General features: G+C 55.7%; 2 protein-coding genes and 1 non-coding gene across 3 annotated transcripts; all 3 read left to right on the top strand.

The window, feature by feature from the left end:
* The first annotated feature begins 88 nt into the window (after positions 1 to 88).
* AARS1 (alanyl-tRNA synthetase 1) lies at positions 89 to 20,281 on the top strand. The gene is made up of 21 exons (XM_004600529.2): positions 89 to 227; positions 1,868 to 2,031; positions 2,682 to 2,870; positions 3,472 to 3,617; positions 4,944 to 5,135; positions 6,478 to 6,622; positions 6,898 to 7,043; positions 8,337 to 8,445; positions 8,571 to 8,721; positions 9,740 to 9,864; positions 10,630 to 10,774; positions 12,333 to 12,511; positions 14,015 to 14,128; positions 15,558 to 15,764; positions 16,138 to 16,322; positions 18,007 to 18,115; positions 18,663 to 18,776; positions 19,017 to 19,136; positions 19,265 to 19,351; positions 19,483 to 19,596; positions 19,742 to 20,281. The coding sequence occupies exons 2-21, from the start codon at positions 1,888 to 1,890 to the stop codon at positions 19,925 to 19,927; spliced, it is 2,907 nt and encodes a 968-aa protein (XP_004600586.1). The 5' UTR covers positions 89 to 227; positions 1,868 to 1,887; the 3' UTR covers positions 19,928 to 20,281.
* A 1,215-nt stretch (positions 20,282 to 21,496) lies between these two features.
* On the top strand, positions 21,497 to 22,734 carry EXOSC6 (exosome component 6). Its single transcript, XM_055145809.1, has one exon. It carries the CDS (start codon positions 21,565 to 21,567, stop codon positions 22,381 to 22,383), a length of 819 nt encoding a protein of 272 aa, XP_055001784.1. The 5' UTR covers positions 21,497 to 21,564; the 3' UTR covers positions 22,384 to 22,734.
* Positions 22,735 to 26,372: 3,638 nt separating this feature from the next.
* On the top strand, positions 26,373 to 26,443 carry TRNAG-GCC (transfer RNA glycine (anticodon GCC)). Its single transcript has one exon. It is a non-coding gene; the product is annotated as a tRNA-Gly (tRNA).
* The last annotated feature ends 1,131 nt before the right edge of the window (positions 26,444 to 27,574 follow it).

Here is a 27,574-nt window from a genome sequence, read left to right as displayed (position 1 = left end):
TTCCCCGCCGTTGCATCAGCCGCAGCGGAGCCGCTTTCCCAGAAACCGACTCTCCAGCCGCTTCGGGCTCGGCTTGATTGTCGTGGGTGAGAACCAATAATATCTCAGGACGTTCCGGCTCCGCCGGGCACTTTCCCACGGCGCAGTTTGATTGGACGGCGCGGGGCGGCTCGGAGCGCAGGCTGAGCTGCGGGCCGGTGCAGCTGCGCGTCTGTCTAGGGGAGCAGGTAACCCGGGGGCCGGGCGCGGTGGGCACTGCGGGAGGTCTTAGGGGTGGCCGCCCTCAGGGCTCGCGGGCCGGCCGCCCGGTACTCAGAGGCACCGTGCGAACGGTTCATCCGAGGGCTTGAAATCGTGGCGGCCACGGCCAGGCTCGCGGGCCTGACCTGGCGTGTCAGGCCCTGGGCTGGAGCTGTGGCCGGGACACTGGCACCGAATGGCCTTTTGTCGAACCCCCGGGGTTCTGGGGAGGAGCGGTCCCCACCCCCCGGGTCCTTGCTGAGGACCTGCAGCATTCCCGGGAGAAGCCTGGTTCCTTTTTTATTTTTCCTGTTTTGGGGGCCACACCCGCCGGTGCTCTGGGCTCACTCCTGTCGGCGCTCGGGGATTACTCCTGGCAGTGCTCGGGGGACCATATGGGATGCCCCGGATCGAACCCCGGTCGGCCGCATGCAAGGCAAGCGGCCTATCCGCTGTATTGTCTCTCCAGCCCTTGCCGGCTACATTAAATACCGTTCACATGAGACGTTTTTCTCTCCCTTGATTTTAATCCCCTAGGACTGTAGGCTTTGGGGGTGGGGGCTGTGGTCTAGAGGGTGGAGACCCACCATGAGCTTTTTTTTTTTTTTTTAATTCTTAGTATTAGCTTAGTAACTGGTGAAGATCCAGACCTATCTGGACGCACTCCCCTTCCTGTCCTATCCTCTATCCTCCTGTCCTGTCTGCTGGCCACGATGTTGTCAGCCAGCAGGTCCTGCTCTGCTTTAAGTCCGTAGGGAGCTGGGCTTGCTGTACCTGTGTGCAGATTCATTGAGTCACTAGCGTCCCAGATGCTGAGGATATACCTTGGTCTTGAGCAAAAAGAGTCCTGCTTCCCACTTGGGATGGAATTGACAGCCTGGTGGGAAGTTGGACCTGAAACCCGCTGTCATAGAGTGGGGCTGTGAGAATAAAACAGGGGCGGTGCTCCGGGAGGACAAGGATTCCTTAAACCAGTGAATCAATGTCTAGAATTAGAGACATTAAGTACGAAAGTAGAAAGAGTTCAGTGGACAGCTGAAGAGCTTGTCCCAAGTATGTGGTTAAGCTCTCAACCCAAAGGGCAGTGTGATCAGACCTTATAGCCCCGGGGCTTCAGGGCCCTCCTGTGCTACCTTGCCTCCATTCCGCCTATACATATATTTACATGGAGTGAATGAACGAGTGATGGCACAGCTTTTAATAGTCTCGGGCTCCATGGCTTCTTTTATCCACTATCCTTGAGTCTTTTTGGGTTTTTGTCTTTGGGGCCACACCTGGCTATGCTCAGGTCTTAGTCCTGGCTCTGTGCTCAGGGATCAGCCCTGGTGGACTTGAGGGGCCAAGTGGGGTGCCAGGGATTGCAAGGCAAGCGCCGTACCCTCCCATCCACATGCTAGAGCCTTTTCACTAGTTACTTCTGTGTATGGCTGTCTCCTCATTGAAGGACATGGGCTGTACTGGACATGGGAAGGAAGAATGCCTGGGGCTGCGCTGGACTGAGGGCAGGTTTTGCTCTGATGAGTTACGTTGTAGAGTTTTGGGGTCAAATTCCTGCAGGAGTCTTGTGTGAAGCCTGTTGATCTTAGTTTCATTTCCCCTCATTTCTCTTCATTGTTTCCTTGGTTAGTTCTGTAGGTTCCTTTCAAAATGGACTCGACCCTAACAGCAAGTGAAATACGGCAGCGATTCATCGACTTCTTCAAGAGAAATGAGCACACCTATGTTCATTCATCTGCCACCATCCCGCTGGATGATCCCACTTTGCTCTTTGCCAATGCTGGCATGAACCAGGTAAGGGTTTTACCTTTCCTCTTGGCTCTCTCTTCCCCCGGAGAGCAGCGGGGCAGTGATAATGGCCGGGTCCCTGGAGGTGGCCAGAACCAGGTTATGGCATTTGTCTTGCACACGGCTGACTGGCGACTCAGGGTCCCCTGAGCAGCGCCAGGAATGATCCCTGAGCACAGAGCCAGGAATAAAAACTTGTGGGAAAAAAAAACAGAACATCAATTTCACCTTCATTCCTATTGATTTTCCTCCTGGCTCTGCTCAAGGTTCACTCCTGCGCAATGCTGGGATCAAACCAGGGTCAGCTGAATGCAAGGCAAGTACCTTACCTCCGGTCCATGTTCCTGTCCCCTTCCTCATAATTTTTATGACCAAGTGAGAAAACAAATGTTCAGAATAATGCCTTTCATAAAGATGGCAAAGCTCTTACCATCCCAGATTTGGCTTACAGCCTTTGGCACTGACCAGAGCCAGGGAGAAACTTGCTTCTTGACCGGCTGCTTCTGCACCAGCTCCTGAAGCCACGGGCCTCTGATGCTTCAGAACTCGGGGCTGTTTAGATCAGCAGCTGAGCTGTTTGTGCATGCTTCTTCCTGCCAGACCACCGGGTATACCTGCAGCTCTTGAGAAACTAAAAAGGCCCCTTTCCTTTTCAGTTCAAGCCTATCTTCCTGAACACTATTGATCCCTCTCACCCGATGGCAAAGCTGAGCAGAGCTGCCAATACCCAGAAATGCATCCGAGCAGGAGGCAAGCACAATGACCTGGACGACGTGGGCAAGGATGTGTACCATCACACCTTTTTTGAGATGTTGGGCTCTTGGTCTTTTGGAGATTATTTTAAGGTAAGGTAGAAGTAAAGTGGAAAATCTGTTGGTTTTAAGGCAGTTAGTCCTTTACTTTTTTTTTTTCCCTGTTTGTTCTTGTTTTGGGGTCACACCTAGCAATGCTCGGGGGTACTCCTGGCTCTTCATTCAGGAATTATTCCTGGTGGTGCTGGGTAGGACCATATGGGATGCTGGGGATCGAACCCAGGTCAGCCATGTGCAAGGCCAATGCCCTATCCACAGTACTATCGCTCCGACCCTCCCCTCCCCCCAAGCTGGGCCTTTCCATTGAGGATTTGGGGTCTCCTTTCGCCTGTATTAAGACAATGAAATCCCATGATCTAGGAGATGCAAGAGTGAAGGAAATTGATCCTGTCTTTTGAGAGGAGTGTCTAATTCAGTGACTTCAGATTATATTAGATTTCGGATGCACATTGATTTATCAGGAAATGTTTAGATTTCTTTTTTTTTTTAAGTTAATACTCAATTGATTTTTTTTTAAATTTATATTTTGATTAGTGAGTCACAGTGAGGGTACAGTTACAGATTCACACATTTTTGTTCATACTCAATTGATTTTGATATGATCATTTTTCACATCTCTCTGTGCTTTTTGTAGGAACTGGCGTGTAAGATGGCACTGGAACTTCTCACCCAAGAGTTTGGCATTCCTGTGGAAAGACTTTATGTTACTTACTTTGGTGGGGATGAAGCAGCAGGCTTAGAACCAGACCTGGAGTGCAAACAGATCTGGCAAAACCTGGGGTAAGGTGCAGCCTCCGTGCTTAGGGTATGAAGGAAAAGATAATTCCAATACTTAGGGTCAAAGGTCCCAGCACCACCTCTGGCCTGTGAGCACAAAACCAAAACATAAAAAACCAAAAAAATTCTATAAGAAACATAATCTGGTCCAGTACAGCATAAATATTTTAATTTTCATATTTTTTTCTTTCTATATATACATACTTTTGTTTTGTTCTTCTTTTTGGGTCACACCTGGCGGTGCTCAGGGGCTACCCCTGGTTCTGTACTCAGGAAGTACTCCTGGCGGTGCTGGGGGTCCATATTGGATGCTGGGGATCAAACCCAGGTCAGCCATGTGCCTGGAAAATGCCCTACCCACTGTACTACTGCCCCGGCCCCATTTGCACGTTTTAAATTATGAGCATAGCATATCTTGTATTTCACATTCTGTTGCACACACTCTTCCTTTTTTTTTTTTTTTTGGGGTCACACCCAGCGATGCTCAGGAGTTACTCCTGGCTTTGCACTCAGGAATTACTCCTGGCGGTGCTTGGGGGACCATATGGGATGCCGGGGATCGAACCCAGGTTGGCTACGTGCAAAGCAAATGCCCTACCCGCTGTGCTATCGCTCCCGCCCCCACACTCTTCTTTTTTATTGTTTTTCTTTTGTTTTGAGGCCACACCTGGTGGTCCTTAGGGCTTATTCCTGGCTCTGCACTCAGGGATCACTGCTGATGGTGCTCAGGGGGACCATATGGGATGCTGGGGGTCGAACCCGTGTCAGCCACATGCAGGGCAAATACTCTACCTGCTGTACTGTTGCTTTGGCCCCTGTTGTACACACTCTTGAGAGAATCGTTGTCTCTCTCTTTAGCAGGATTTGTAGGCAGACTTAGCATTAGTTTTTGCCAAAGGGTTTCATTTTTAGAAATTTTGAAGAATCGAGGCCTGGAACATACTATAGTGGGTAGGGTGCTTCCTTTGCATGCAGCTGGCCTAGGTTTAATCTTTGGCACATCATTTTGTCCCTTGTGCACTGCTGGGTGTGGCCCTAAAACAAACAAAAAACAAAAAGAAATGATGGGTCAGAATGATAGTACAGTAGGTAGGGCGTTTACCTTGCACACCGACCCGAATTTGATCCCCAACATCCCATATGGTTCCCCCAAGCAGTGCCAAGAGTAACTCCTGAGTGCAGAGCCTGGAGTTACCCCTGAGCTGTGCCGTGTGTAACCCAAAAGCCAAAAAAGAAATTTGTAAGAATTCCCTTTGTGATGGAGGTAAGCCTCGGGGCAGAATCCCCGTCAGTAACTGTAACCGAGTTTTTTCTTTCCGCCCTCTGCAGGCTGGATGACAGTAAGATTCTTCCCGGCAATATGAAGGACAACTTCTGGGAGATGGGTGACACGGGCCCCTGTGGTCCCTGCAGTGAGATCCACTACGACCGGATTGGTGGCCGGGACGCAGCACATCTTGTCAACCAGGATGACCCCAACGTGTTGGAGATCTGGAACCTCGTCTTCATCCAGTATAACAGGTGACCTTGGGGCCTTGCTCTTGACCTACAGGTTGGAGAAAGCATGACTTGGAGCATGTGACTATCATCTCCCTCTTCATTATTGTCTTTGGAGACAGGGCATGGCCGATGGAGGCATCAGGGATCTGAGAGAGGAGAGAGAATGGGTGTGGGAGAGGGGAAGGAAAGAGCTCACTCTTCATGCCGTGGAAAAATGGGAGGAGGGAGGAAGAAAGCTCTCTTCAAGCTTGTGTTGTCCTCTGAACATGTATCTCACTTGCTTCTCTCTGTCTCTTTGCTTGCTCATTTCCATTCTGGAAAAGCCCCTGTTCTCTCTGGAACACATCATTTCCCTCTTTCTCTCCTCTCACATTTTTCTAAGCAGGTTTCATTCAGTAAAAATTTTATCTTACGGGCTGGAGATATAGTGCAGAGGGTAGGCACTGCCTTGCACACGGCCGAGCCAGGTTCAGTACCTGGCACCCTACATGGTCCGTTGACCCCACCAGGAATGATCCCTGGGTGCAGAGCCAGGAGTAAACCCTGAGCACCACTGGGTGTGCCCCCCACAACCACCCCCGCCAAAAAAACCAAATAAACAATCTTAGGACAGAAAGAGAAAGCAGAAGACTAGGGCTAGTCTTTTATAAAGTAGTTGGAGCTGATGTAATACTTGTTTAAAGACCATTCTCATCATTTTACTCTTAATTTTGACTGCAATTTTATTTATTTATTTATTGGAAATAGGCTTGTTGGAAAGTAGAAGGGAAAGGGAAGGAAACTCCCCACTGGGGAGGAACTTAGTATTTAGTATAGGATAGTTCTAAGTTCTGGACTGCAGTGTTTTTCTTTTTTGGATAACTAAAAAAATTTTAATCACCGTAAATTACAGCGTTACAAAGTTCTTTTTTTTTTTTTTCTTCTTGGGTAAAACCTGGTGATGCTCTGGGGTAACTCCTGCCTCTCGGTGCTCGGGGGATCATACAGGATGCCGGGAGTCAACCCGGGGGTGGCCATGTGCAAGGCAGAAGCCCTCTCCTCTGTACTGTCATTCCAGCCCCACATTTATTCATTATTAAGTTTTAGGCATACTATGTTGCAACCCCAATCCCTTTTCCTGTGTCCACAAACCAGGTTTCTTCCACCAATATCCCCAGTTTCCCTCCTGTCCCCCGTCTCTAGAGCAGGCACTTTCCCGCCCAGAAGATTGTCCCTTCAGCGTACCACCCAGAGTTCTTCTTTCCGTCCTTCCTCTTCCTCCCGTCACGACAGGCAGAGGCAGGTGGCAAACTTGCAGTGAGCTTGGCCGGCAGGCGAGCCGGCGGGCCTCGCTGTTTCAGCTCCTGTTTCTCGGCCCGTGCAGGGAGGCCGACGGCGTCCTGAAGCCTCTCCCCAAGAAGAGCATCGACACGGGCATGGGCCTGGAGCGGCTGGTGTCCGTGCTGCAGAACAAGATGTCCAACTACGACACTGACCTCTTCGTCCCGTACTTCGAAGCCATTCAGAAGGTACTGGTCTCGGGCGACACCGCGCCCCCGGCCGGGGATCCCCCGCTGCACCCCACGGGGCTGCCCCAGCTGCTTCAGCAGTGGAACCTTGGAAGCCGCAGCTAGGTCCATCCTTGATAACGGGGTCCTCGGTGGGCTCCAGATGTGGCTGAGCGCAGGCGGCTGCCCAGAGGCGCTTTACTCCCACTGGCAGGGGGTCGGTCTCTGCCCTCTCGCAACCTGTAGGCCAGGCAGTGCCAGGGGCGGCTTCCTGATGCCTCCTGGTTTGTGTCTAGGGCACAGGTGCGCGGCCCTACTCAGGGAAAGTGGGTGCCGACGACGTGGACGGGATTGACATGGCCTACCGGGTGCTGGCTGATCACGCGCGGACCATCACCGTGGCCCTGGCTGATGGCGGCCGGCCCGACAACACAGGCCGGGGGTGAGTCGAGGGTCGGCCCTGTGAGTTTCGGGCCCCCTTCTTGGCCCTCTTTACTCCCTTATAACTGTCTTTCTGTCTCTTTGGAGGAAGCTCTTTATTTTTTTTCTTTTTGGGTCACACCCAGCGATGTACAGGGGTCACTCCTGGCTCTGCACTCAGGAATTACCCCTGGCGGTGCTCAGGATGTATATATGGGATGCTGGGAATCGAACCCGGGTCTGCCGCGTGCAAGGCAAACACCCTACCTGCTGTGCTATCATTCCAACCCCTGGAGGAAGCTCTTTAATTATTTTTATTTTATTTTATTTTTTGTGGGGCTGGGGGGGGTAACACCTGGCGATGCTAAGGGCTTATTCCTGGCTCTGCACTCAGGAATCACTCCTGGGAAAGTGCTCAGACCATATGAGATGCCGGCGATCAAACCTGGTCAGCCACCTGCAAGGCAAACTCCCTACCTGCGATACTATCACTCCAGGCCCGGAAGCCCTTTATTTTTATTTTTTTATTTTTATTTTTTTATTATTATTATTATTATTTTGCTTTTTGGGTCACACCCGGCGATGCACAGGGGTCACTCCTGGCTCATGCACTCAGGAATCACCCCTGGCAGTCGTATATATGTATACTCAGGATGTATATATGGGATGCTGGGATTCGAACCCGGGTCCGCCGCGTGCAAGGCAAACGCCCTACCCACTGTGCTATCGCTCCAGCCCCAGTCCTTTATTTTTAATAGGTAAATACAGTCAGTTCTGGGGCAGGGGAGAAGGTTCGGAGGCCCAGAGCGCACACTTCTCCCCGCAGCGGGCTGGTTCCATTCCCAGCACATGTGATCCCCCAAGCACGAGACCTGGAGTAGATGCCCCAGATGCCCCAAAACCAAAGCTGGAAAAATAAGAATTGGTTCATGTGAAAGAGCTGCCATGATATTAAATCTTTGCTGCTCAGGTCCAAGGTCGATTTTAAGGCTGTCTGAGAGGCCGCTGCCGGGTAGTATTGACTACCTCTGGGCAGCTTGGGCCTGGGATGGTGGACATCAAGTCTTTGTCCCTCAGTACTTCTGCCTCTCTGGGCCTGTAGATTGTGGTCGGGAAGCAGACGAGGGTTACTCCAGGTCATCCTTGGTGCGTGGCCCCTGTGGGTCTAGTACGGTTTTATGTTGGGATGATTTTTGGTGACGGTGGAGGGTGCAGCGAGCAGCAGGCAGAGGGCAAAACTGGCGCTTTGGATAGAATTCCAGAGCACCCCTGCAGAGTGTCACCCAGCAGAGGGGCTGGGCTCTGCTTCTTACAGGTATGTGTTGAGACGGATTCTCCGCCGCGCCGTTCGCTACTCCCATGAAAAGCTCAACGCCAGCAGAGGGTTCTTCGCTACCTTAGTGGACGTTGTTGTACAGTCCCTGGTAAGTGCATTCCCCTGCTGGCGGCTTCTGCAAGGCCTCGGCTCGTCATGGGGGGACACCAGCATGCTGCCAGTGAGAGCTTTTAGAGGGGCCCGCCTTCCCTATTGGTGTTTATCCTTCATCAGGGAGATGCATTCCCTGAGCTCAAGAAGGATCCAGATATGGTGAAGGACATCATTAATGAAGAAGAAGTGCAGTTTCTCAAGACTCTGAGCAGAGGGCGGCGCATCCTGGACCGGAAAATTCAGAGTCTCGGAGACAGCAAGACCATTCCTGGTAAGGAGCAGTGCGCCCCTCCCCCGGCCAAGCCACTTCCTCTTCATGGAGGAGACAGGTTTATTTCAGCAGGCTGACAGTCATCAAGCCATGTCTGCAGAGGCTGGGCAGAAGCTTTGTGAAAAGACATTTTGTGTAACATGGAATTAATAGGGCCAGAGAGAGAGTACAGGGGTGAAGGCACGTGTCCCTCTGACCCAGGTTCAATCCCCAACACACTGCCAAGTACTGCCAAGGCTCACTCCTGAGCACAGAGCCAGAAACATCCCCCGAGCGCTGCCAGACATAGCACGCACGCACACACACACATATACACACGCGCGCCCACACACACGCACACACTCGCCGCCCAAATTATAGTAAAATTACAAAAGCAGTGCATTGTTGTGGAAAATTACCCTATAATTCAGAAGCAAAAAGTGAATGTTCTCTTCCCAAAGGTCATTTCTCAGAAATAACAACTCAGCTGTGTATTCAGTACTTACTCTCTAACTGTACAAATATTTGTGGATTTTGTTTTGTTTTTTTTTTTGGGTCACAACCAGCGATGCTCAGGGGTTACTCCTGGCTCATGCACTCAGGAATTACTCCTGGTAGTGCTCAACGGACCATGTGTAGTGCTGGGGATTGAACCCAGGTCAGCTGCATTCAAGCCAAGCACCATACCTGCTGTACTATCTCTCCAGCCCAATGATGCCTTGTGGTTTTTTTCCACTTAATGTAAACATTCTGGTTTACAAAGTTGTTCATGATGCACTTGTTACAGGCATTCAATATTCCAAAATCAATCTCACCATCACTGTGACCTTCCCCTCCCCCAGTCTCCCCATGTTCCCAGCCACCCCTCAAGCCTGCCTCCATAGCAAGCCTAAGCTCATTTATTTAATACTGCTTGTTACCACTAAATGAGATGGTTCTGATCCTGCCATCACTGCCGCGTTCTCCTGGGAAGTTTTGAGTGGGAGGGAAGGAAGGGGTCTGCCATGTCGCTCTAACATCCTTCCTTTGTGCTGTGTAGGGGACACTGCGTGGCTTCTTTATGACACTTACGGGTTCCCAGTGGACCTCACGGGACTGATCGCTGAGGAGAAGGGCATGCTGGTCGATATGGATGGCTTTGAAGAGGAGAGGAAACTGGCCCAGGTAAAGCGTTTGGGGCACAAGCAGAAGCCCAGCACCAAGCATCGCAAGGACGCGGCAGCAAAGCAAGAGTCCTTGCACCAAAGTCTTTGGCCTTTGGTTGGTTTGGAGGCCACACTGTGCAGTTCCTGGGGGCTTCTTCTGTGGTGCTCAAATATGCAGTGATGGGGGCCCTGCATGGGAAGCACGCACTGAGCTACCTCAGACCCCTGTCAAAGACTCTCCATATCAGATTTAGAGATACTTTTCTTTGGTTTGGGGGCCATACCCAGGAGTGTTCAGGCCTTACTCCTGGCTCTGCACTCAGGGATCACTCCTGGCAGGGTTCAGGGGACCATGTAGGGTACTGGGGACTGAGTCCAGGCCGGATGTGTGCAAAGTAAGTGCCCTAGCTGCTGTATTATCCCAGCAGTACACAGAAATTAGTTTTTTTCCCTAGACCAGTGGGTCTCAGCTCAGAATGGTTCCTCTCTGAACCCCCAGCCCCCCAGAACATTTGAAGCCCCCTGAATATTTGAAGTCATTTTTGTTTTTCATGGCTGGGGACAGGATCTCACTTATATCTAGTGGGTGGAGACCAGGAGTGCTACGCCGTACCCTACAGTGACAGGACAGGACCTCTTCCCCCTACAGAAAGACTTATGCCCCGTGATGTTGTGGCGCCGAGATGGGAAAAGCCATTTCTAGAGCTTCACATCCGACATTGCGTATTGCCCTTGAGGCGCTTCAGAGTTTCAGGTTAACTTACGAGCATTTGTCTTGCGGCAGCTAAAATCCCAGGGCAAGGGAGCTGGGGGAGAGGACCTCATTATGCTGGACATCTACGCCATCGAAGAGCTCCGGGAAAGGGGTCTCCCGGCAACAGATGACTCCCCAAAGTACAATTACCACTCGGACTCCAGCGGTAGCTATGGTACGTTACTCCGCTCCCCTGATCCTTGTTTCTTCTGCAGTGGTTAATAGTCAGGCTCCGTAACTTTAAACGCACATTCTTGGTGACTGGTTTTCTTCAATCTTTATTTTGGAATTATAGATTCACAGGAGACTGTTAAAAAGGGAGATTCCCTATACCCTTCTCCTAGCTTCCCCTAATTGTAATAATATGTTTTGGGTGGGGGACACACGTGGCGATGCTCAGGGGTTTCTCCCGGCTCGGTCAGTCCTGCCAGGCTCAGGAAACCACATGGGATGCCAGGGCTTGAACCGGGGTTGGTCACGTGCAAGGTAAACGCCCTCCCTCCACAGGCTCTTTTGAAATAATGACTTGCTGAAATAAGGATAAAATCCATGGTGACCACTGGATTTCACATCAAGTTAGTAACATTCTGAACTTAAGAAGGGAACAAAAAAAAAAAAAAGAAGGAAACAAAAGAAAAAGAAACAGGCGATACACATTTTTGTCTTTTTTTCTAGCTTTCATTTTTTGGCTAAAATATTCAAGGACATCCACAAAACAAGCACGTGCTTTGTGAACTGACCTTGGCATGGAATGTTTAACTGCTCTTAAAGTCTAATCATACTCACTGCGTTTCTGCGTAGTGGCGCAGAGGTGGGGTGACCACCTGTCCCAATTTCCCAGAACTGTCCCAGTTTTAACATTGAAAGGCTCACAGCCAGGACACGCCTCAGTCCTACACAATGCAGGGTGCTCAGTCATCCTGCTGAGTACTGCATGGGTCTGCTCGGTCAGCCTGCTGGGTACTGCATGGGTCTGCTCGGTCAGCCTGCTGATACCCCTTCGTGCAGTCTTGGGGCCTGGGCTAGCTTTCAGAACATAGACATTTAGGAGCATTTTTTTTATTTAATTTTTTTTTTAAAGTTGTTCACAATAATTGATTACATTCAGCATTCCAACACCAACCCCACTACCATTACACCTTCTCACCATTACTTCCAATTTTCCCGCCACCATCCAAGCCTACCCGAAAAGCAGGTCCTAAATAATTTATTTTGTATTGCTTGTTATGAATAATCCACTAAAAATGATCCAAAAAAGTTTCCTTAAAGGAAAGCGTGAAGGTTGTATGTCACCCTGGATCCATTAAGCCATCGTATAAGAAATTACTAACATATTGTTATAGGTCGAACTTTTGTGTGCTAATATTTTTTTTTTTTTATCAGGATGAGATCGGTTGCCTTGTGCTTTACACTCCAAATGTGGTGTGCTACTCTTGGTACATCAGTGGTGTAGAGTACGAGGTGTCACCTGCACGCTTTAGGAGCATTTTAGAAATAGAATCCTGGGGCCAGAGCCATAATCCAGCGGGTAGGGCGTTTGCCTTGTACACGGCTGCCTGTACAGTCCCCCAGCACTGCCAGGAGTGATTCCTGCGTGCAGAGCCAGGAAGAAAGCCCTGAGCACCGCTGGGTGTAGCCCCAGAAAAACAGGAGTGAGTGGGAGGGAAGGAGGGAGAGGGACAAGCCAGCAGAGACTGCAGATGGAATCACTGGCCCTTCTCCCCCGCCCGCAGCGTTTGAGAGCACGGTGGCCACAGTGCTGGCTCTGCGCAGGGATAAGATGTTCGTGGATGAGGTGTCCACGGGCCAGGAGTGTGGAGTGGTGCTGGACAAGACCTGCTTCTACGCTGAGCAAGGAGGGCAGATCTACGACGAAGGCTACCTGGTGAAGCTGGAGGACAGCAGTGAGGATGTGAGCCCGATGGCGGGGGGGGGGGGGGAGGGGGGGCGGGGGCCCATCTCCACGCGGGGGTCCCTTGGCACTTTCTCTAGGAGGGGGTCTGCTGCTTTTTTTGTTTCTTGGGGGCCCATGCACACTAGTGCTAGAGGGCCAAGAGCACATCAGACGATGTTGGGGGCTGCCCAGCCTTGCCAGGCCGTGGCCCCAGCCCCAGGAGCGGATACTTGCACCGTGTTGCTCGCAAGCCTTCTGGTTGTCTCAGAGCAGGGCCCTTATAGCCAGCCTGCCTTGGGTGGTCTTAGGTTCTTCCATAAATACAGAGGTTCTTTTTGCTTTTTGGGTCACACCCAGCGATGCACAGGGGTTACTCCTGGTTCTACACTCAGGAATTACTCCTGGCAGTACTCAGGGGACCATATGGGATGCTGGGATTCGAACCCGGGTCAGCCGCGTGAAAAGCAAACGCCCTACCCACTGTGCTATCGCTCCAGCCCCCAGAGGTTCTTTTTATTCATTTGTAGGTCTGTTTTGCGGGGGCACATCTGGCCGTCTTTGTGGCTGCTACTCCTGATTCTATGCTCAGGGGTCACTCTTAGCTGTGCTTGTTTGGTGGGGGGGAGGGGAGACTGTATGTGAACCAGGCCCAGCCACATGCCAGGCAAGCCCCTTACTATCTCATCAGTTCCAAGACGCAGCTTGCTTTTTGGACCACACCTGGCAGTAATCTTGGCTCTGCACACAGGAATTATTTCTGGTGGTGCTCGGGGAATCTAACCCAGGTCGGCCACATGCAAGGCAAGCCTCCGACCCACTGTGCTATCGCTCTGGCCCCAGAGGCAACATCTAAAGAATACTCAACATTCTATCTTTTTTTAATTGTGGCTTTTTTGATTACACTCAGCTGTGCTCAGGGTTTACTCCTGGCGGTGCTTGGGGACCATATGGGATGCCGGGGATCAAACCGGGTCGGCTGTGTGAAAGCAAACACCCCACCATTATACATCGTCCCGGCCCAGAATACTCACCTTTCTTTATGGTCCCCCAAGCACTTCCAGTTTTGATCCCTGAGTACAGAGCCCGAGTAAGCCTGGAGCACCACCAGATATGACCCAAGAAACAAAATTAAAATGAGTTTGTGGCTTGGGAGGATAGCCCAGCACTAGAATAATTGAATTGCATGTGTGTGGTGCTGGGTTCACTCTTTTTTTTTTTTTCTTTTTGGGTCACACCCAGCGATGCTCAGGGGTTACTCCTGGCTTTGCACTCAGGAATTACTCCTGGCACTGCTTAGGGGACCATATGGGATGCTGGGGATCGAACCCGGGTCGGCCGCGTGCCAGGCAAATGCCCTACCCACTGTGCTATCGCTCCGGCCCCTGGGTTCACTCTTGGTCACCAGCAAATCTCATACATATATAGGTAGAAATCACGTATGTGGGTCCCTCTGTATTCATGCCAACCTACGTGTGTATTTTCAGAACTGACATGTTTCCACCTTGTCTCCTCCACTCTTAGAAAACTGAGTTCACAGTGAAGAACACGCAGGTGCGAGGCGGGTACGTGCTGCACGTGGGGACCATCTACGGCAGCCTGCAGGTGGGGGACCGTGTCCGGCTCTTCATTGATGAGGTGAGTTGCGTCGCTCCGCTGCACGGGGCTGGTCAGTTATTGCCCAAGTTCTGCATGGATGGGGTGAGCAGGGACCAAGAGACAGTGAGGCAGCATGCTGGCACTGAGGGGGTGGCAGGCAGCACCCTCTTACAGGGCTGTATGTCAAGGCACTGCCTGAATATAAAAGCGCAGCCCAGCTGTGCTCAGGGCTTCCTCCTGGCTCTGTACTCAGGGCTCACTTCCGGTGGGGCTCGGGAACATATGGGGTGCCACAGATCAAACCTGGATCAGCCATAAGGGAAGTGCTGTACTAACTCTCTGGCCACAAGGACCAGTCATTGACCAGAACTTAGTCCCTTAGCTGAGTTCCACATCCAGGCGTAGCTACTTAGCATCTGAGAAATGTTACCTTTCTTCTGGGCAACCATTTGTGCAACTAAAATTTCTAGTGCGGAGTTTTCCTTGTGATGGGGCTGTGCCCGTTGTCAGTTAGTTGCAAATATTTATTGCAGGGGCCAGAGAGGGTACCCAGGGTAAGCCTTGCTGTAGCCGATGCTAGTCTGATCTGCTCAGCCTTTCCAGGCATGGTCTTGGAGACCCCAAACGGCACTGGATGGCCTGGGTGATTCCCTGGCAATAGCCCGGGGAGCATCCCCTCCTCGGACCCTCCCACTGAACCACAGGTCTGCTTGGCTGAGAATCTGGGAGGGCTCCGAAGTCTCCTACACATCACTTCAGAGGTTCCCCCCACCCTAGGAAAACAGATGCCTAGGAAATACACATTTTAAGTTGAAAATGCATTTGAGAGGCCAGAGAGCTAGTTTTTAAGAGGCTGGAGCCCAAGCTCTGAATGTAGGAACCTTCTGTGGGCCCGATAGGGCCCAGGTCTGAATGCAGCAACCTTGGATCAGTCCTTGGCACTGCTTTTTTCTCTGGAAGCATCCGGCACAAAGCCAGGCTTGGATGTAGTCCCACTCCCCAAATGAGGCATTTAAGGGGGAGGAATAGAAAATTTGAAAGGGGGGATGCATTTAATACGCCTGGCCTACTGCACAGCATAGTAACTCAGCATAAACTGGATTACTTGGAATCGTTCAGGCACCTACATTAGCCTCCGGCTGGGCCAAGTCACCACTGTTAGAAAGTGTCAGCCAGCGTGTGGCCTCGGCTGAATTCTGCTCGAGGTGGGAGGGGGAGAAGACAAACCGCTGTGCTGGAAGCACTGGTGGGTGCACTCTGGTGTCTCTGCGATTAGGGGGCTGACAGAGAGCCTTGGGGGCGCCCCCCATCTGGCTCACTCCGGAAGAGACCCAAATCTGATGTGTGCGGGTATTGCTTCTGGCCGTCCTAAAGCCGAGACGTTTTCAATGTCGTGAGTGGGGAACTAGCTGGGGCCAAGCGTGGGTGCTGGCCGGCCTCTCCACCAGCTCCTCTGCCTGCCCCACAGCCCCGCCGCAGACCCGTCATGAGCAACCACACGGCCACCCACATCCTCAACTTTGCGCTGCGCTCCGTGCTGGGGGAGGCAGACCAGAGGGGCTCCCTGGTCGCGCCCGACCGCCTGCGGTTCGACTTCACAGCCAAGGGGGCCATGTCCACCGAACAGATCAAGAAGGCCGAGGAGATTGCTAACGAGATGATAGAAGCGGCCAAGGTGGGTTGGGTCCGGGGCCGTGAGCCTCCCGCCTTCCGCGCCATCACCTGGTACCCAAGAGCTTCCGCACTTGGCCAGGGACCAGCCCCTGCTTTGCGGGCAGAGTTCTTTCAGGCAGTGTTTCTCAGATCTGCCCACTAGGGGGCAGTAGTGGTGGCTGGTGAAGGAGTCCGGGGGTGAGGGTGTTGGGGGGACACCGCAGGTGGAAATCCTGATACCCAGCCCGTGCAGGGGTCGCCTTTTGACACGATACTTGAAATTTCTTGTGATCCCCCGGACTGGCTTTGGGTGGCTGTGGCTATTGGTGGGCTTAGAAACCCAGCGTGGCCGCTGCCCTCGAGCCCAGCCTGTTCTCTCTTGCTCACCTTGGCAGCCCGTCTACACCCAGGATTGTCCCCTGGCAGCAGCGAAAGCCATCCAGGGCCTGCGGGCTGTGTTCGATGAGACCTACCCTGACCCCGTGCGTGTTGTCTCCATTGGGGTCCCCGTGTCCAAGCTGTTGGATGACCCCTCAGGCCCTGCTGGCTCCCTCACTTCCGTGGAGTTCTGTGGAGGAACGTGAGTGGGTCGGCGCGGGGCGGGGTGGAGTTGCTGGGTCACCTGTTGTATTTGGCATGACCTCAGGGTGTGGGCTACAGGCTGGACCGCGCTCCTTGTCCTAAGGGGCAGTGGAGTCTCAGATTCAGTTCCTGGGGCTGGAGGCCAGCGCGTAGTGCGTCACGGCTGACCTGGGTTCGATCTCCAGCATCCCATACAGAGTCCCTCGAGCACCACCAAGATGAAAGCCAGGAGTAACCCCTGAGCATCACTGGTGTGACCAAAAACAAAAACGAGAGAGAGAGAGAGAGAGAGAGAGAGAGAGAGAGAGAGAGAGGGAGGGAGGGAGGGAGAGAGAGAGAGAGAGAGAGAGAGAGAGAGAAGAGAGACGAGAGAAGAAAGAAGGGAGAGAGGGGAGGAGAGGAGAAAGAAATTCAGTTTCTAAAGCAGGATTCCCCCGTTTCTTGACCCGGTTCCCGGGGCTGTGAACTCAAGATTCAGCTGAGAATGGAGTGCTTACGCAGCTCCAGATCCGCTCCTGGAGATTTAGCTTCCCCGCCAGCATGAGCAGCATCTAGAGAGTTAAGCCCCTTGTCTGAGACACAAAACACACACACACACACTCTAAGAACCAGTTTAGGGGGCAGATAGAGTAGTGGGAATGGTGCTGTTCTTGCATGTGGCCACCCTAAGTTTGATCCCCAGCACCCTAAATGCTCCCCCAAGCCCGCCAGGAGTAAGCCCTAAGCACCAGATGTGGCCCAAAAACCAAAAACAAAAGACCCCACTGAGTTTGTTCTGGGAGCACTGGCTGCACTTTCCCATATCATTTGGAGTCTTTTAGGGTCAGTGATGGTGGCCTGGGAGGTTCCTGCTTCCTGACAAATCCTGGGAGAAGAATGTTTTTCGGGGGAGACTGAAGCAGTGCTCAGGAGGATGTGGGGTCCACTCTTGGTGATAGCCAGTTTGGCCAGGTGGCATAGTCCCCCGAGCACTGTCAGCAGAGACCTCTAAGCCCTTCTGTGTGTGGCCAAAAACAAAGATTCAAAACGATCCTTCCAGGGCTGGAGCGATAGCACAGCAGGTAGGGCGTTTACCTTGAACGTGTCCGACCCGGGTTCGATTCCCAGCATCCCATATGGTTCCCTGCACACCTCCAGGAGTAATTCCTGAGTGCATGAACCAGGAGTAACCCCTGTGCATTGCCGGGTGTGACCCAATAAAGCAAAAAATAAATAAATAAACAAAACAATCCTTGGGGGCTGGAGCAATAGCACAGCGGGTAGGGCGTTTGCCTTACACGTGGCTGACCCGGGTTCAATTCCCAGCATCCCATATGGTCCCCTGAGCACCGCCAGGGGTGATTCCTGAGTGCAGAGCCAGGAGTAATCTCTGTGCATTGCCGGGTGTGACCCAAAAAAAGCAAAAAAAAAAAAAAAAAATCCTTCCTTCATAGTTCCCAGATTCTGTCAGGAGAGATCCCTGAGCACCACTGGGTGTGGCCCCCAAACAAAACAAGAGTAAACATAAACATAGTTCCATTCAATGTTCTCTGGCTAGAGCTATCCTCTGAAATTCTCCCAAGCATGAGGGGCCTTTGTCCACTGTGGGAAGGACTAATCCCCGAGGGCTCCCAGGCAGTGGTGAGGACCAGGGCACCTGGCTTGGCTTCCCCATCACCCCCGACTCTGTGTCCTGCCACCAGGCACCTGCAGAATTCGAGCCACGCAGGCGCCTTTGTGATTGTGAATGAAGAAGCCATTGCCAAGGGCATCCGGCGGATTGTGGGCGTCACGGGTGCGGAAGCCCAGAAGGTGAGCGGATGTGTGGCTTCTTGGAGCCCGGGATGGCCGTCTAGGCAGCGCTGCCGGGGGGATATCCCGGCTCCTGCTGCCTGGCCGCAGCCTCTCCTGCCACGTCTCCTGCTCTGGAGAAGTCTGTGGAGTTCTGCTCTTGAGGCAAGGGAATGGCCACTCACCTGCCTCTGGGTGCATTATTGCTGCTGTGGCTCCAGCACCCTCAGCCCTGGCCCATGTCTCCCGGGGGGAGGTGCCTCAGGAGTCTGAGGACTGATCTGGGTGGTGGGGCCCGTCACTTGGGGCCGATGTCTGTGGAAACCCGCAGGTGACCATGCCTGCTGGATAATAAGGGCTGTGCCTTGGGTTCTTGGGCAGCCCCTGGCCCTGTGTCGTTCCAGCCTTTCTGCTGGCCAGTAAGGCCCGTGAGGCGACACTCCTCTGGAGCACAGGAAACCGCTGGTGTCGGGGCAGGCATGTGTGCGGGCCCAGAGCTGCCATCCGTGCCCGCCCCTACTTACAGGATGACCTGACCCGGGTCTGCCCCTGCCCATTCCCTTCCCAGGCCCTGCGGAAAGCAGAGAGCCTGAAGAATGCCCTCTCGGACATGGAGGCCAGAGTCAAGGCCCAGACCACACCGAACAAGGACGTGCAGAGGGAGATCGCGGACCTCGGGGAGGTAGGGCGCCCACTGCCCGCCCAGCACAGGTGGGCCCGCTGCCTGCTGGGGTCCAGGTTTCTCAGTCCTGGCCCTTTAGGAGGTGACCAGTCGAGACCCGTGGGTCCTGTTGTGTTTGTTTCCTCTCCTTTGAGGCTCTAGTCGGGCAGGATGTTTAAAGCCGGAAGGGTGAGAGGGGCTGGACCCTTGTGCTCTGGCTGCCCGTGTCTGACCCAGATGGCCTTCCGGTTCTGGTTCCAGGCCCTGGCCACCGCAGTCATCCCCCAGTGGCAGAAGGACGAATTCCGGGAGCACCTCAAATCCCTGAAGAAAGTCATGGATGACCTGGACCGTGCCAGCAAAGCCGACGTCCAGAAGCGAGTGAGTCCTGGCACCGGGGCTGCGGGGGCGCCCGAGGCTCTGCCCAGGGGGCCGTTCCAGCTGTGGTCTGGGCGGCGGCCCGGGCCCCAGACCTGAGTCCTCTCCGGGGGAACCCCCCTGCCTTGCAGGTGTTGGAGAAGACGAAGCAGCTCATCGACAGCAACCCCAACCAGCCCCTCGTCATCCTGGAGATGGAGAGCGGCGCTTCGGCCAAGGCAACGCAGGGCTGGGGCTCCCTCCTGCCGGGCCACTTCCTTCCCTGGACCCGGCCGAGATCTTGGGGGGAGCCAGGTTGGGGGGTGCTCTGAGAACCGCCGTCTGGCCTGACCCCAGCTTCTTCCCACAGGCCCTGAATGAAGCCTTGAAGCTCTTCAAGATGCATTCCCCTCAGACGTCTGCCATGCTCTTCACGGTGGACAACGAGGCGGGCAAGATCACGTGCTTGTGTCAAGTCCCCCAGGTCAGAGCTCTGTGCCGCGTGTGCCCGCGGGAGCCTTCCTGCGGGAGCGTGGGTCTCCGAGCTGCCCGGCGAGACCCCCGGGGCTCTGCTCTCTCCAGCCCATCCTTCTTGACCCCCCCCCCCGCTCTCGATTTTTCTCTTCCAGAACGCAGCCAATCGGGGCCTGAAAGCCAGTGAGTGGGTTCAGCAGGTGTCCGGCCTGATGGACGGCAAAGGGGGTGGCAAGGATGTGTCGGCTCAAGCCACTGGCAAAAACGTGGGCTGCCTGCAGGAGGCGCTGCAGCTGGCCACTTCCTTCGCCCAGCTCCGCCTGGGAGATGTCAAGAACTGAGGGAAGGGCCAGCTCCCACGGGGCAGTGCTTGCCCTCACCCAGGTGGATCTGTCCAGCCAGGACCGCCCCAGCCACAAGGACACTTGAGTCTCGGGACCTTTAACCTCTCTCACCTGCCCTCCTAACCCAGCAGTAACCGGAGCTCACCTGGGAGCCGGCCAGTGACTCACGCCCACCTTACATTTCTGCCCTGTGCCATCCACATTGGCACCACCTGTCTGGAACCACTTTCCCAGGATTGCTATTTATCATCCTCGCACTCATGTCTACCTATGAACTCTGCGGGACGGGGGCTCTGGGGCTGTAGACAGGAGCCATCTGTGCTGCAGAGAATTAAAGGACCATGTGCAATACTCAGTGATGCTGTGTGATCTCAAACCCCAGGCCACTGCCCCTGGGTCCCTGGTTGTGGGCAGAACAAAGGCTGTGGCCCGCACTGGCTTCTGTTTGTAAAAAGGCCACTGGCCTCCTCAGAGAGTCTTGCTTCAAACCCCTGTACATGGGGGTGTCCCCTTGGGATTCACTCAAGTAAGGTAACTGGAGGTAAAATGAGAGACGGAGAGGCCTTCATTATTCTATTAAAGATACTCCCAGGAATTTCTAAATACTATGAAGGAGCCCCCCTTCCTCCCACCAAGAGAACCCCACTAGTGCGTAAGCCTCCTTTCCTCTGGCCCTTCTGATGTTGGGGTCAGGTTGTGGGGTCAGGCAGTGCCTCGGAAGCCTCCACTGGCCATCCCGTCATTTCTCCTTCCCCGAGCCGGAGGACAGTGAGTGTGGAGAGCTCTCCTGCCGACTGCCTCGCCCACTTTGTACCCACAAGTGAAGACAGCTGAAGTTGGGGACTGACTGCAGGGAGGTTTGCGGTGCCCTTGACTGCTGCTAGCGCATTTCACGTCTTCCGAGTATGGCAGGCTGCTCCTGGATGCAGGGTTGCTCTGCCAGAGCAGGCAGAGGGCCAGGCCTCAACAGATGTGCCAGGGAAACAGTTCACAGCCCAGTGTGGGTGAGACGCTGTTCATTCATGCACTGATGACGCTGAACGTCACAGCCCGGTGTGAGGGAGAAGTGGTTCATTCATTTATTCATTCATTCATTCATTTATGCCACTCTGGGCACTGAGGGCACAGGAATGAAAGGTTTGCCCCTCTTGGGCAAGACAGTGAAAGACACATATAAAATAGTCACACAAAAGGTGCAAGTTTCGGGATCGGGGAGAGAGAGTAAGGGGATTAAGGGCCTTGCACGCGGCCCACCTCGCTCAATCCCCCCCGTACTGCATAGGGTCTCCCCAGCATCGCAGGGTGTATGTAGCACGGCCAGGAGTGATCCTTGAAGGCAGAGCCAGGCGCAAAGCCTGAGGATGGCCGGTCACGAGCCCCGTACGCCCCAAAGAGCAAATCTTAAGTAATTCAGGGTTCACAAGTGAAGGACATACGCCCCCGCCCCCAAGAGGCTTCCAGCCACGCCCAGAACCCGGAGCCCCGGGCCTCGGCCCACCCGGCACAGGGGGCGGGGCGCGCCGCACGCCGATTCCCGACAGCCCCCGCGCGCGCGCGCGCGGCGTTAACCGGGCGGAAGCGCGGGCGAGCCGGGCCGGCGGCCGGGCGGAAGCGGCACGCACGCCGGGGCCGCCATGCCTGGGGACCACCGCCGCATCCGCGGGCCCGAGGAGTCGCAGCCGCCGCAGCTGTACGCCGCCGAGGAGGCCGAGACGCCCGCGCCGCGCGACCCGACGCGACTGCGGCCCGTGTACGCGCGCGCCGGGCTGCTGAGCCAGGCCAAGGGCTCGGCCTACCTGGAGGCGGGAGGCACCAAGGTGCTGTGCGCCGTGTCGGGCCCGCGCCAGGCCGAGGGCGGCGAGCGCGGCGGCGGCCCGGCGGGCGCGGGCGGCGAGGCCCCCGCCGCGCTGCGCGGCCGCCTGCTCTGCGACTTCCGCCGCGCGCCCTTCGCCGGCCGCCGGCGCCGCGCCCCGCAGGGCGGCGGGGAGGAGCGCGAGCTGGCGCTGGCGCTGCAGGAGGCGCTGGAGCCCGCCGTGCGCCTGGGCCGCTACCCGCGCGCGCAGCTCGAGGTGTCGGCGCTGCTGCTCGAGGACGGCGGCTCGGCGCTGGCCGCCGCGCTCACGGCCGCCGCGCTCGCCCTGGCCGACGCGGGCATCGAGATGTACGACCTGGTGGTGGGCTGCGGCCTGAGCCGCGCCGCCGACCCCGCCGCCGCCTGGCTGCTGGACCCCACGCGGCTCGAGGAGGAGTGCGCCGCCGCCGGCCTCACCGTGGCGCTCATGCCGGTGCTCAACCAGGTGGCCGGCCTGCTGGGCAGCGGCGAGGGCGGCCCGACCGAGAGCTGGGCCGAGGCCGTGCGCCTGGGCCTCGAGGGCTGCCAGCGCCTCTACCCCGTGCTGCAGCAGTGCCTGGTGCGCGCCGCCCGCCGGAGGGGCGCCGCCGCGCCGCCCTGAGGACCCGCCGACCCAAGCTGCACCCCGGAGAGAGGATCGGTTCCCGGTCGCTGCGCGCCGCTGTTGCACTGGACGAGCTACAGGATTGGTCGCTGCTGAACTGCTCCGTTAGGATCCTTTCGGACCTTGGAGAAACCAGCGAAGGCCGCCCGGTCGCGGGGGTCTGCGGATGGACTGGCCTGGAGCACGGCACCCCGGGAGCTGCACCCTTGTCCCGCAGCCCAGACTGAGCCCATGATGTGTCGCGAAGCTTCTTTGGGCCGAAGGAAGAAGGACCAGGGGGCTGTGCCTTCTCGTTGGTTTCTGAACTGAAAACAAAACCCTTTTTTTAAAAAAAAAAAAAAATCGTAAAAAGCCTTTTTTGTGTTTCTTGGTGCAGGATTTCAGGGAACAGGCCCCTGCCTGGCGGGGCAGTATGTTTTCCAGCCCAGGTGTGAAGGGCTGGGCATGGTTAATGGAGACAAGTGTTCCCAGAAGAGTGTGTCTTCAGAGGGCCACTGCAGCAGCACAGGGAGGGGTGTGACCCTGGGGGGGCCTGTCAGGCACCTCTAGCCCTCTGCTTGAGTGTTGGGGCAGGAAGGCAGTTTGGGATTGAGCAGTGGGGAAGGGTTTGTTTCTCGGGGAAGCCGGGTCCTACCCTTCCTCCGCCATGTTCAGCCTGCGTCTTCTCTGCCGCTCAAATAGGGGTGAAAGTAGGGGTGCAGACTGGCTTCATTACCCGGCGCCTGTGTTCAGGCTAGGAGGGCTGGATTGTTAGGTACCCTGCTGGAAGAGCTTGAGATAGGGAAGCAGAAACAGCCTGGACACTTGGGCGCAGCTGGCCTGGCCAGAGGCTCCCAGAGGTAAAGTTCCTGGACCCCACAGCGAGGGGTGGGCGGACTTGGTGTGTGTGGCTAGGAAGGGCTGGCCCTGGGCCCTGAGACCAGAGGAGTAGGGCAAAGAATCTATTTTTTTCCCTTCCTGACAATACATCTGTGCCCAGAACTAGGTATGAAGCACGTAGTGTCCCACACTCAGCAGACAAGATGCAAACTAGATCTACAATGATCCTCCGTACCCCTGCTTTTCATTTATTATAGAGGCCACAAACACACAAACACTGGTGGTATTTAATAAGACTTGGAACATTGGTGCCAGAGGTGGATTCCAGGTCTCCTGCGTGTAAAGCAGGTGCTAAGCCACTTTAGCTCTGGCTGCGATATCCCCATCCAGAAGGATAGCTTGTAGAGTGGTGGGGAGCCAGGAACAAGAGAAGGGGGACTTGGGGGCATAGACCAAGGACTTCACATCTCACTGGGGCTGCAGAAACAGTTCCGTGTACCACCAGCAAGAGAAAATTGGACTGGCGGGGCTTGAGGCAGTACTTGGCAGTTAGACTGGCTGGTCCACACGGGACCCGCCTAGCTCCCCCTTATAAGAGGCACTGCCAGTGCCTGAGGATGCCGAACTGGGATCAGGCATTTGCCAACTCCTGATAAATGACCTCTGAGGCTTTCGCCACCAAAGAGGCATCTAGGTGGTTTGGGTGAGTCTGCCTCACTTGTCCTCTGAAACTGCTTTGGAGACAGAACCACCAATGGGCCACAGATAGTACGAAGGTTAAGGCACTTGCCTAGCACGTGGTTTGGGGCACAACCCTGCTTTAGAGCCTGCATATGCCCCCCCACACACACCATGGTGAGCAAAGGGGCCAGTGGGCAGTGCAGCTCCGCCTGCAGGAAACAGCAGGTCTCACCACCCACCTCCCGTTCTTTGTGTTTTTCTCAAAATTCTAAGGCTGGAGCAGGAAACAGGTCAAAGAATAGCCCAGTCCTCCTTCCAGAGCTCAGTAGTGGTGCTAGGGGACAGTCAGTTAGGTGGGCAAAGGGATTAGGCTGTGCAGACGCCCTCAGCAGCCCTGACAGCATGACGGGGGACGGGGCGGGAGGGTGTGGTTGCAGGGAAGGTTCGACCATTTAGTCCTGTCTCCTGTCGGGGCTGTCCAGGTCCGTGGACCACAGCTTCCCAGGGGGGCTCCTGCAGGCAGCCCAAAGGGTGGCAAAGAGCAACTGTCTGAGCTTGCAGGGTGTGCTCCAGTGGTCTCTGATACTCTCTTGGCAGCACTTCAACCCTACCTTCATGGGCCGCTGCGGTGGCTCGGGTAGAATGCCCACATGTGTAAGACCCTGCAATAAAAGTAAACTGTCCCTGTCCAGGAGGAAAATAGGTTTCAGTCAGAACTCATTTAACTGAGCCCATATGGACATCTGAGCTCCATGGTGGAAGTTGTTTTGTTTTGTTTTTTTTGCTTTTTGGGTCACACCCGGCAACGCTCAGGGCTGACTCTTGGCCCTGCACTCAGGAATCACTCCTGGCAGTGCTCGGGAGACCATATGGGATGCTGGGAATCAAACCCGGGTCGGCCGCGTGCAAGGCTAACGCCCTACCCACTGTACTATCGCTCCAGCCCCTCCATGGTGGAAGTTGTATCTTCCCCTCAAACACAAGAGGATGGGGGTGTGGAGGTCCCCAGTCACACACTGCCACCTCGGTGCCTCTGTTCCGGCCTCTGGCCTCCGGAACCCTCACTCCCAGGGCTTCTGTTCACTGCTTCCAGGAGTCACTGGTCAATGGTGGAGGGTTGAGTACTAAAGACTTCAAGGCCACCAGGATCCCCGAGCCCCAGGAACTGCCAGGGGTGTGTGGCGGGGGTGGGGGGATGTGGGGAGAGGGAGGCCCTGCAGAGAGGGAAAGCTTGCGGCAGGACACCTGCAGGCAGGGGAGCTGGAAGGAGCCAGGCCTGGACTCCCGGCCTTCTGCTGGTGCCGGTGCTCCAGAGTAGAGCCGGCAGTGTGCCAGGTTCTGGCTCAACTCCCCCACGAGGGAGGGGATAGGGCATAGAACTGGGGTCCCACCAGCCAGCGGGGTCATGCTTCTGCTATCTAACCAGCCTGGGATCAAAGCTGCTCTGAGCCTCCAATCCACATGAACGCTAAGGGTCTCTACAGGGCAGAGCTGGTGAGTGGGCGCCCATGGTGCTCAGACGCCCTGTAGGGACAGCAGCGAGGGGTCGGGCTGGCAGTCAGTCTGCCCAGGGGAGAGTGAAGGGGCTCAGCCACCTTGGGCTCAGAGTGCTGGTCCGTTTCTGCGTTGAGCAAATTCAAAGGGACAGGGGTCACTGTCTGGGGACAGAATTCCAGTGACAGAAATCCTGTCCAAACCCCAGCAGAACTTGGGGGAAAGACCCTGTGGGGGAGGGGGGTCTTCCTTTCATTTGGGAAGGCCAGGGACTCAGGCTTCCCTAGCAAGAATGAAAGAGAAGAGTTAAGTCTGTCGCCAAAGCTACCAGGGGATGCCAAAGCCTTTACGGGGTGTGTGGGGTCGGCAGGATGCAGGGCTGAAGGGCGCGGTAAGAGCCAACCCCCCTTCCCCTGGGCCCGGGAGAGAGGCTGGCCCGGCTCTCACGGCCTCTGTTCAGGCATGTCTCCTGCCACCGAATTCCAGGGACGGGAAGGGCGGGCGGGGACGACCCAGACGGAGAGGGGTCCCTCCCGGGCAGGAAGGGCTATGTGGGGGGACACAGCCGCCGCTCAGGGCCCCCAGCCTGGGGGTCGGCGGGTGAGGGTGAGCGGGCGGCCCGCAGGACTCAGTCACGGCTCCTGCTGAGAAGAGGACGCGCCTCGGCGGGTCCCTGGGGCGGGAAAGAGCGGGCTTTCGGGGGTCCTCCCTCCCGCGGGGTCCCGAGCTCTGTCGGGGAGATCTCCCACCACCCCAGGGAGTGGCCTGGGAGGGCAGCCCGGGACTCGCAGAGCGCAGATCCGGGGGTGGGAGGCGGATCCTGGGGGCGCGGGAGCGGGAACCCGCGGCCGGGGCAAGTCGCGGGGGATTCTGGCTACGCCAGGCCCTCCCGGGCTGGCTGGGACCCCCTGGTGTCGGCTCGCGGGCTTGCACCGCCGCGGAGACCGGCCGCGGACCACCTGAGCTGCAAAAACGCAAGCTACCTCGTCGCGGCATTGGTGGTTCAGTGGTAGAATTCTCGCCTGCCACGCGGGAGGCCCGGGTTCGATTCCCGGCCAATGCATGACTTGTGTTTTTCTTTTTTTTTTTTCCCCTTAAATGACTCGAGTGACCAGAGACATCTGTGTGAAAAAATGAAACAAAAACAGGCTCTCGCCGCCCGCTTAGTTCACGGCTGGGGGCTGCGCCGTGGAGGTGCGGAGCGCTGCGGGGCGTTTGGGGTTCAGGGCGCATGCGCCGCTCCTGCTGCCCGGGCTCTACCCGCCGCGGGGGTGTCCCGCACTGGCCGGGAGGTGAGCCAGGAGTCCAGGGAGCTGCAGCAGCGTGCTCGCGCCGCCGTCCCCGCGCTCCTTCCTGCAAGGGTCCAGGCGCTGGTGAAAACGCCCGGGAGAGGGGCCGGAGCGCCCCTGTGCACGGGGATACTGTGTCCCCTGGGTAGGTTCCCTGGCCCGGTCTGAGTGCTGAGGGGTGGGAGGGGACCGGAGGGGGTCCCCTGGCTGCCTGGTTTGTCCTTCCTGATTCCTCTCTCTGGGGAGAGGGTACCAGTTCCCCTCTGAGAAGGGAGGGGAACTCCCTGCTGCCTCTCTGTCCTCTGGGGACCTTGGCCAGTTAAGGACATCAGGGTGGGGTGGGGACTGCTGTAACCTCAAACCAGCCCGCAGCACTCACCCTCTCCCGGCCCCGGGGCATTTGCTGCCTGCAATGGGCAGGAACTGGCCGGCCTGTGCGGCCTGTCCGCTGTGGAAACACCGACCCAGGACTGGGGTCACTCTCCTGGGCCCTCCTGCTGTCAGTCTGTCTCCTGAGCTGGCCCTGGCCTGGCTGTGTCTGACTTGGCTCCATGCCCTGGCCCCCAGCTCAGCCCACCGTCTCACAGGGGCCGAGGACACACCCCTTTTCCTACCAAATCTCTGCTCTGCATCTCTGGCCAGGCAGTCAGTAACTGTGCATCTTCACCCCGGAGACAATGTCCTGCAGCATGTGCTTTGCATGTAGGGGGCCCAGATTCCATTCCTGGCACTACATTGTCTCCTGAGCACTTCCAGGAGTGACCCCTGAGCACTTATCTGCGAGCTTCCTAGCCTGGTCTGAGTGAAGAGGGCCACCAAGAAGAACGGTGTGAGTTGGGCCCGAGCAATAGTCCAGCACTTAGCCTTGCACATGGCTGACCTGGGTTCCATTTTGTGTATCCCAT

Source organism: Sorex araneus, chromosome 8 (assembly GCF_027595985.1).
Source record: "Sorex araneus isolate mSorAra2 chromosome 8, mSorAra2.pri, whole genome shotgun sequence".
NCBI classification, from domain to species: Eukaryota; Metazoa; Chordata; class Mammalia; order Eulipotyphla; family Soricidae; genus Sorex; species Sorex araneus.
Note: the sequence above shows the minus strand (reverse complement) of the source record. Positions and strands in the feature narration are given on the sequence as shown.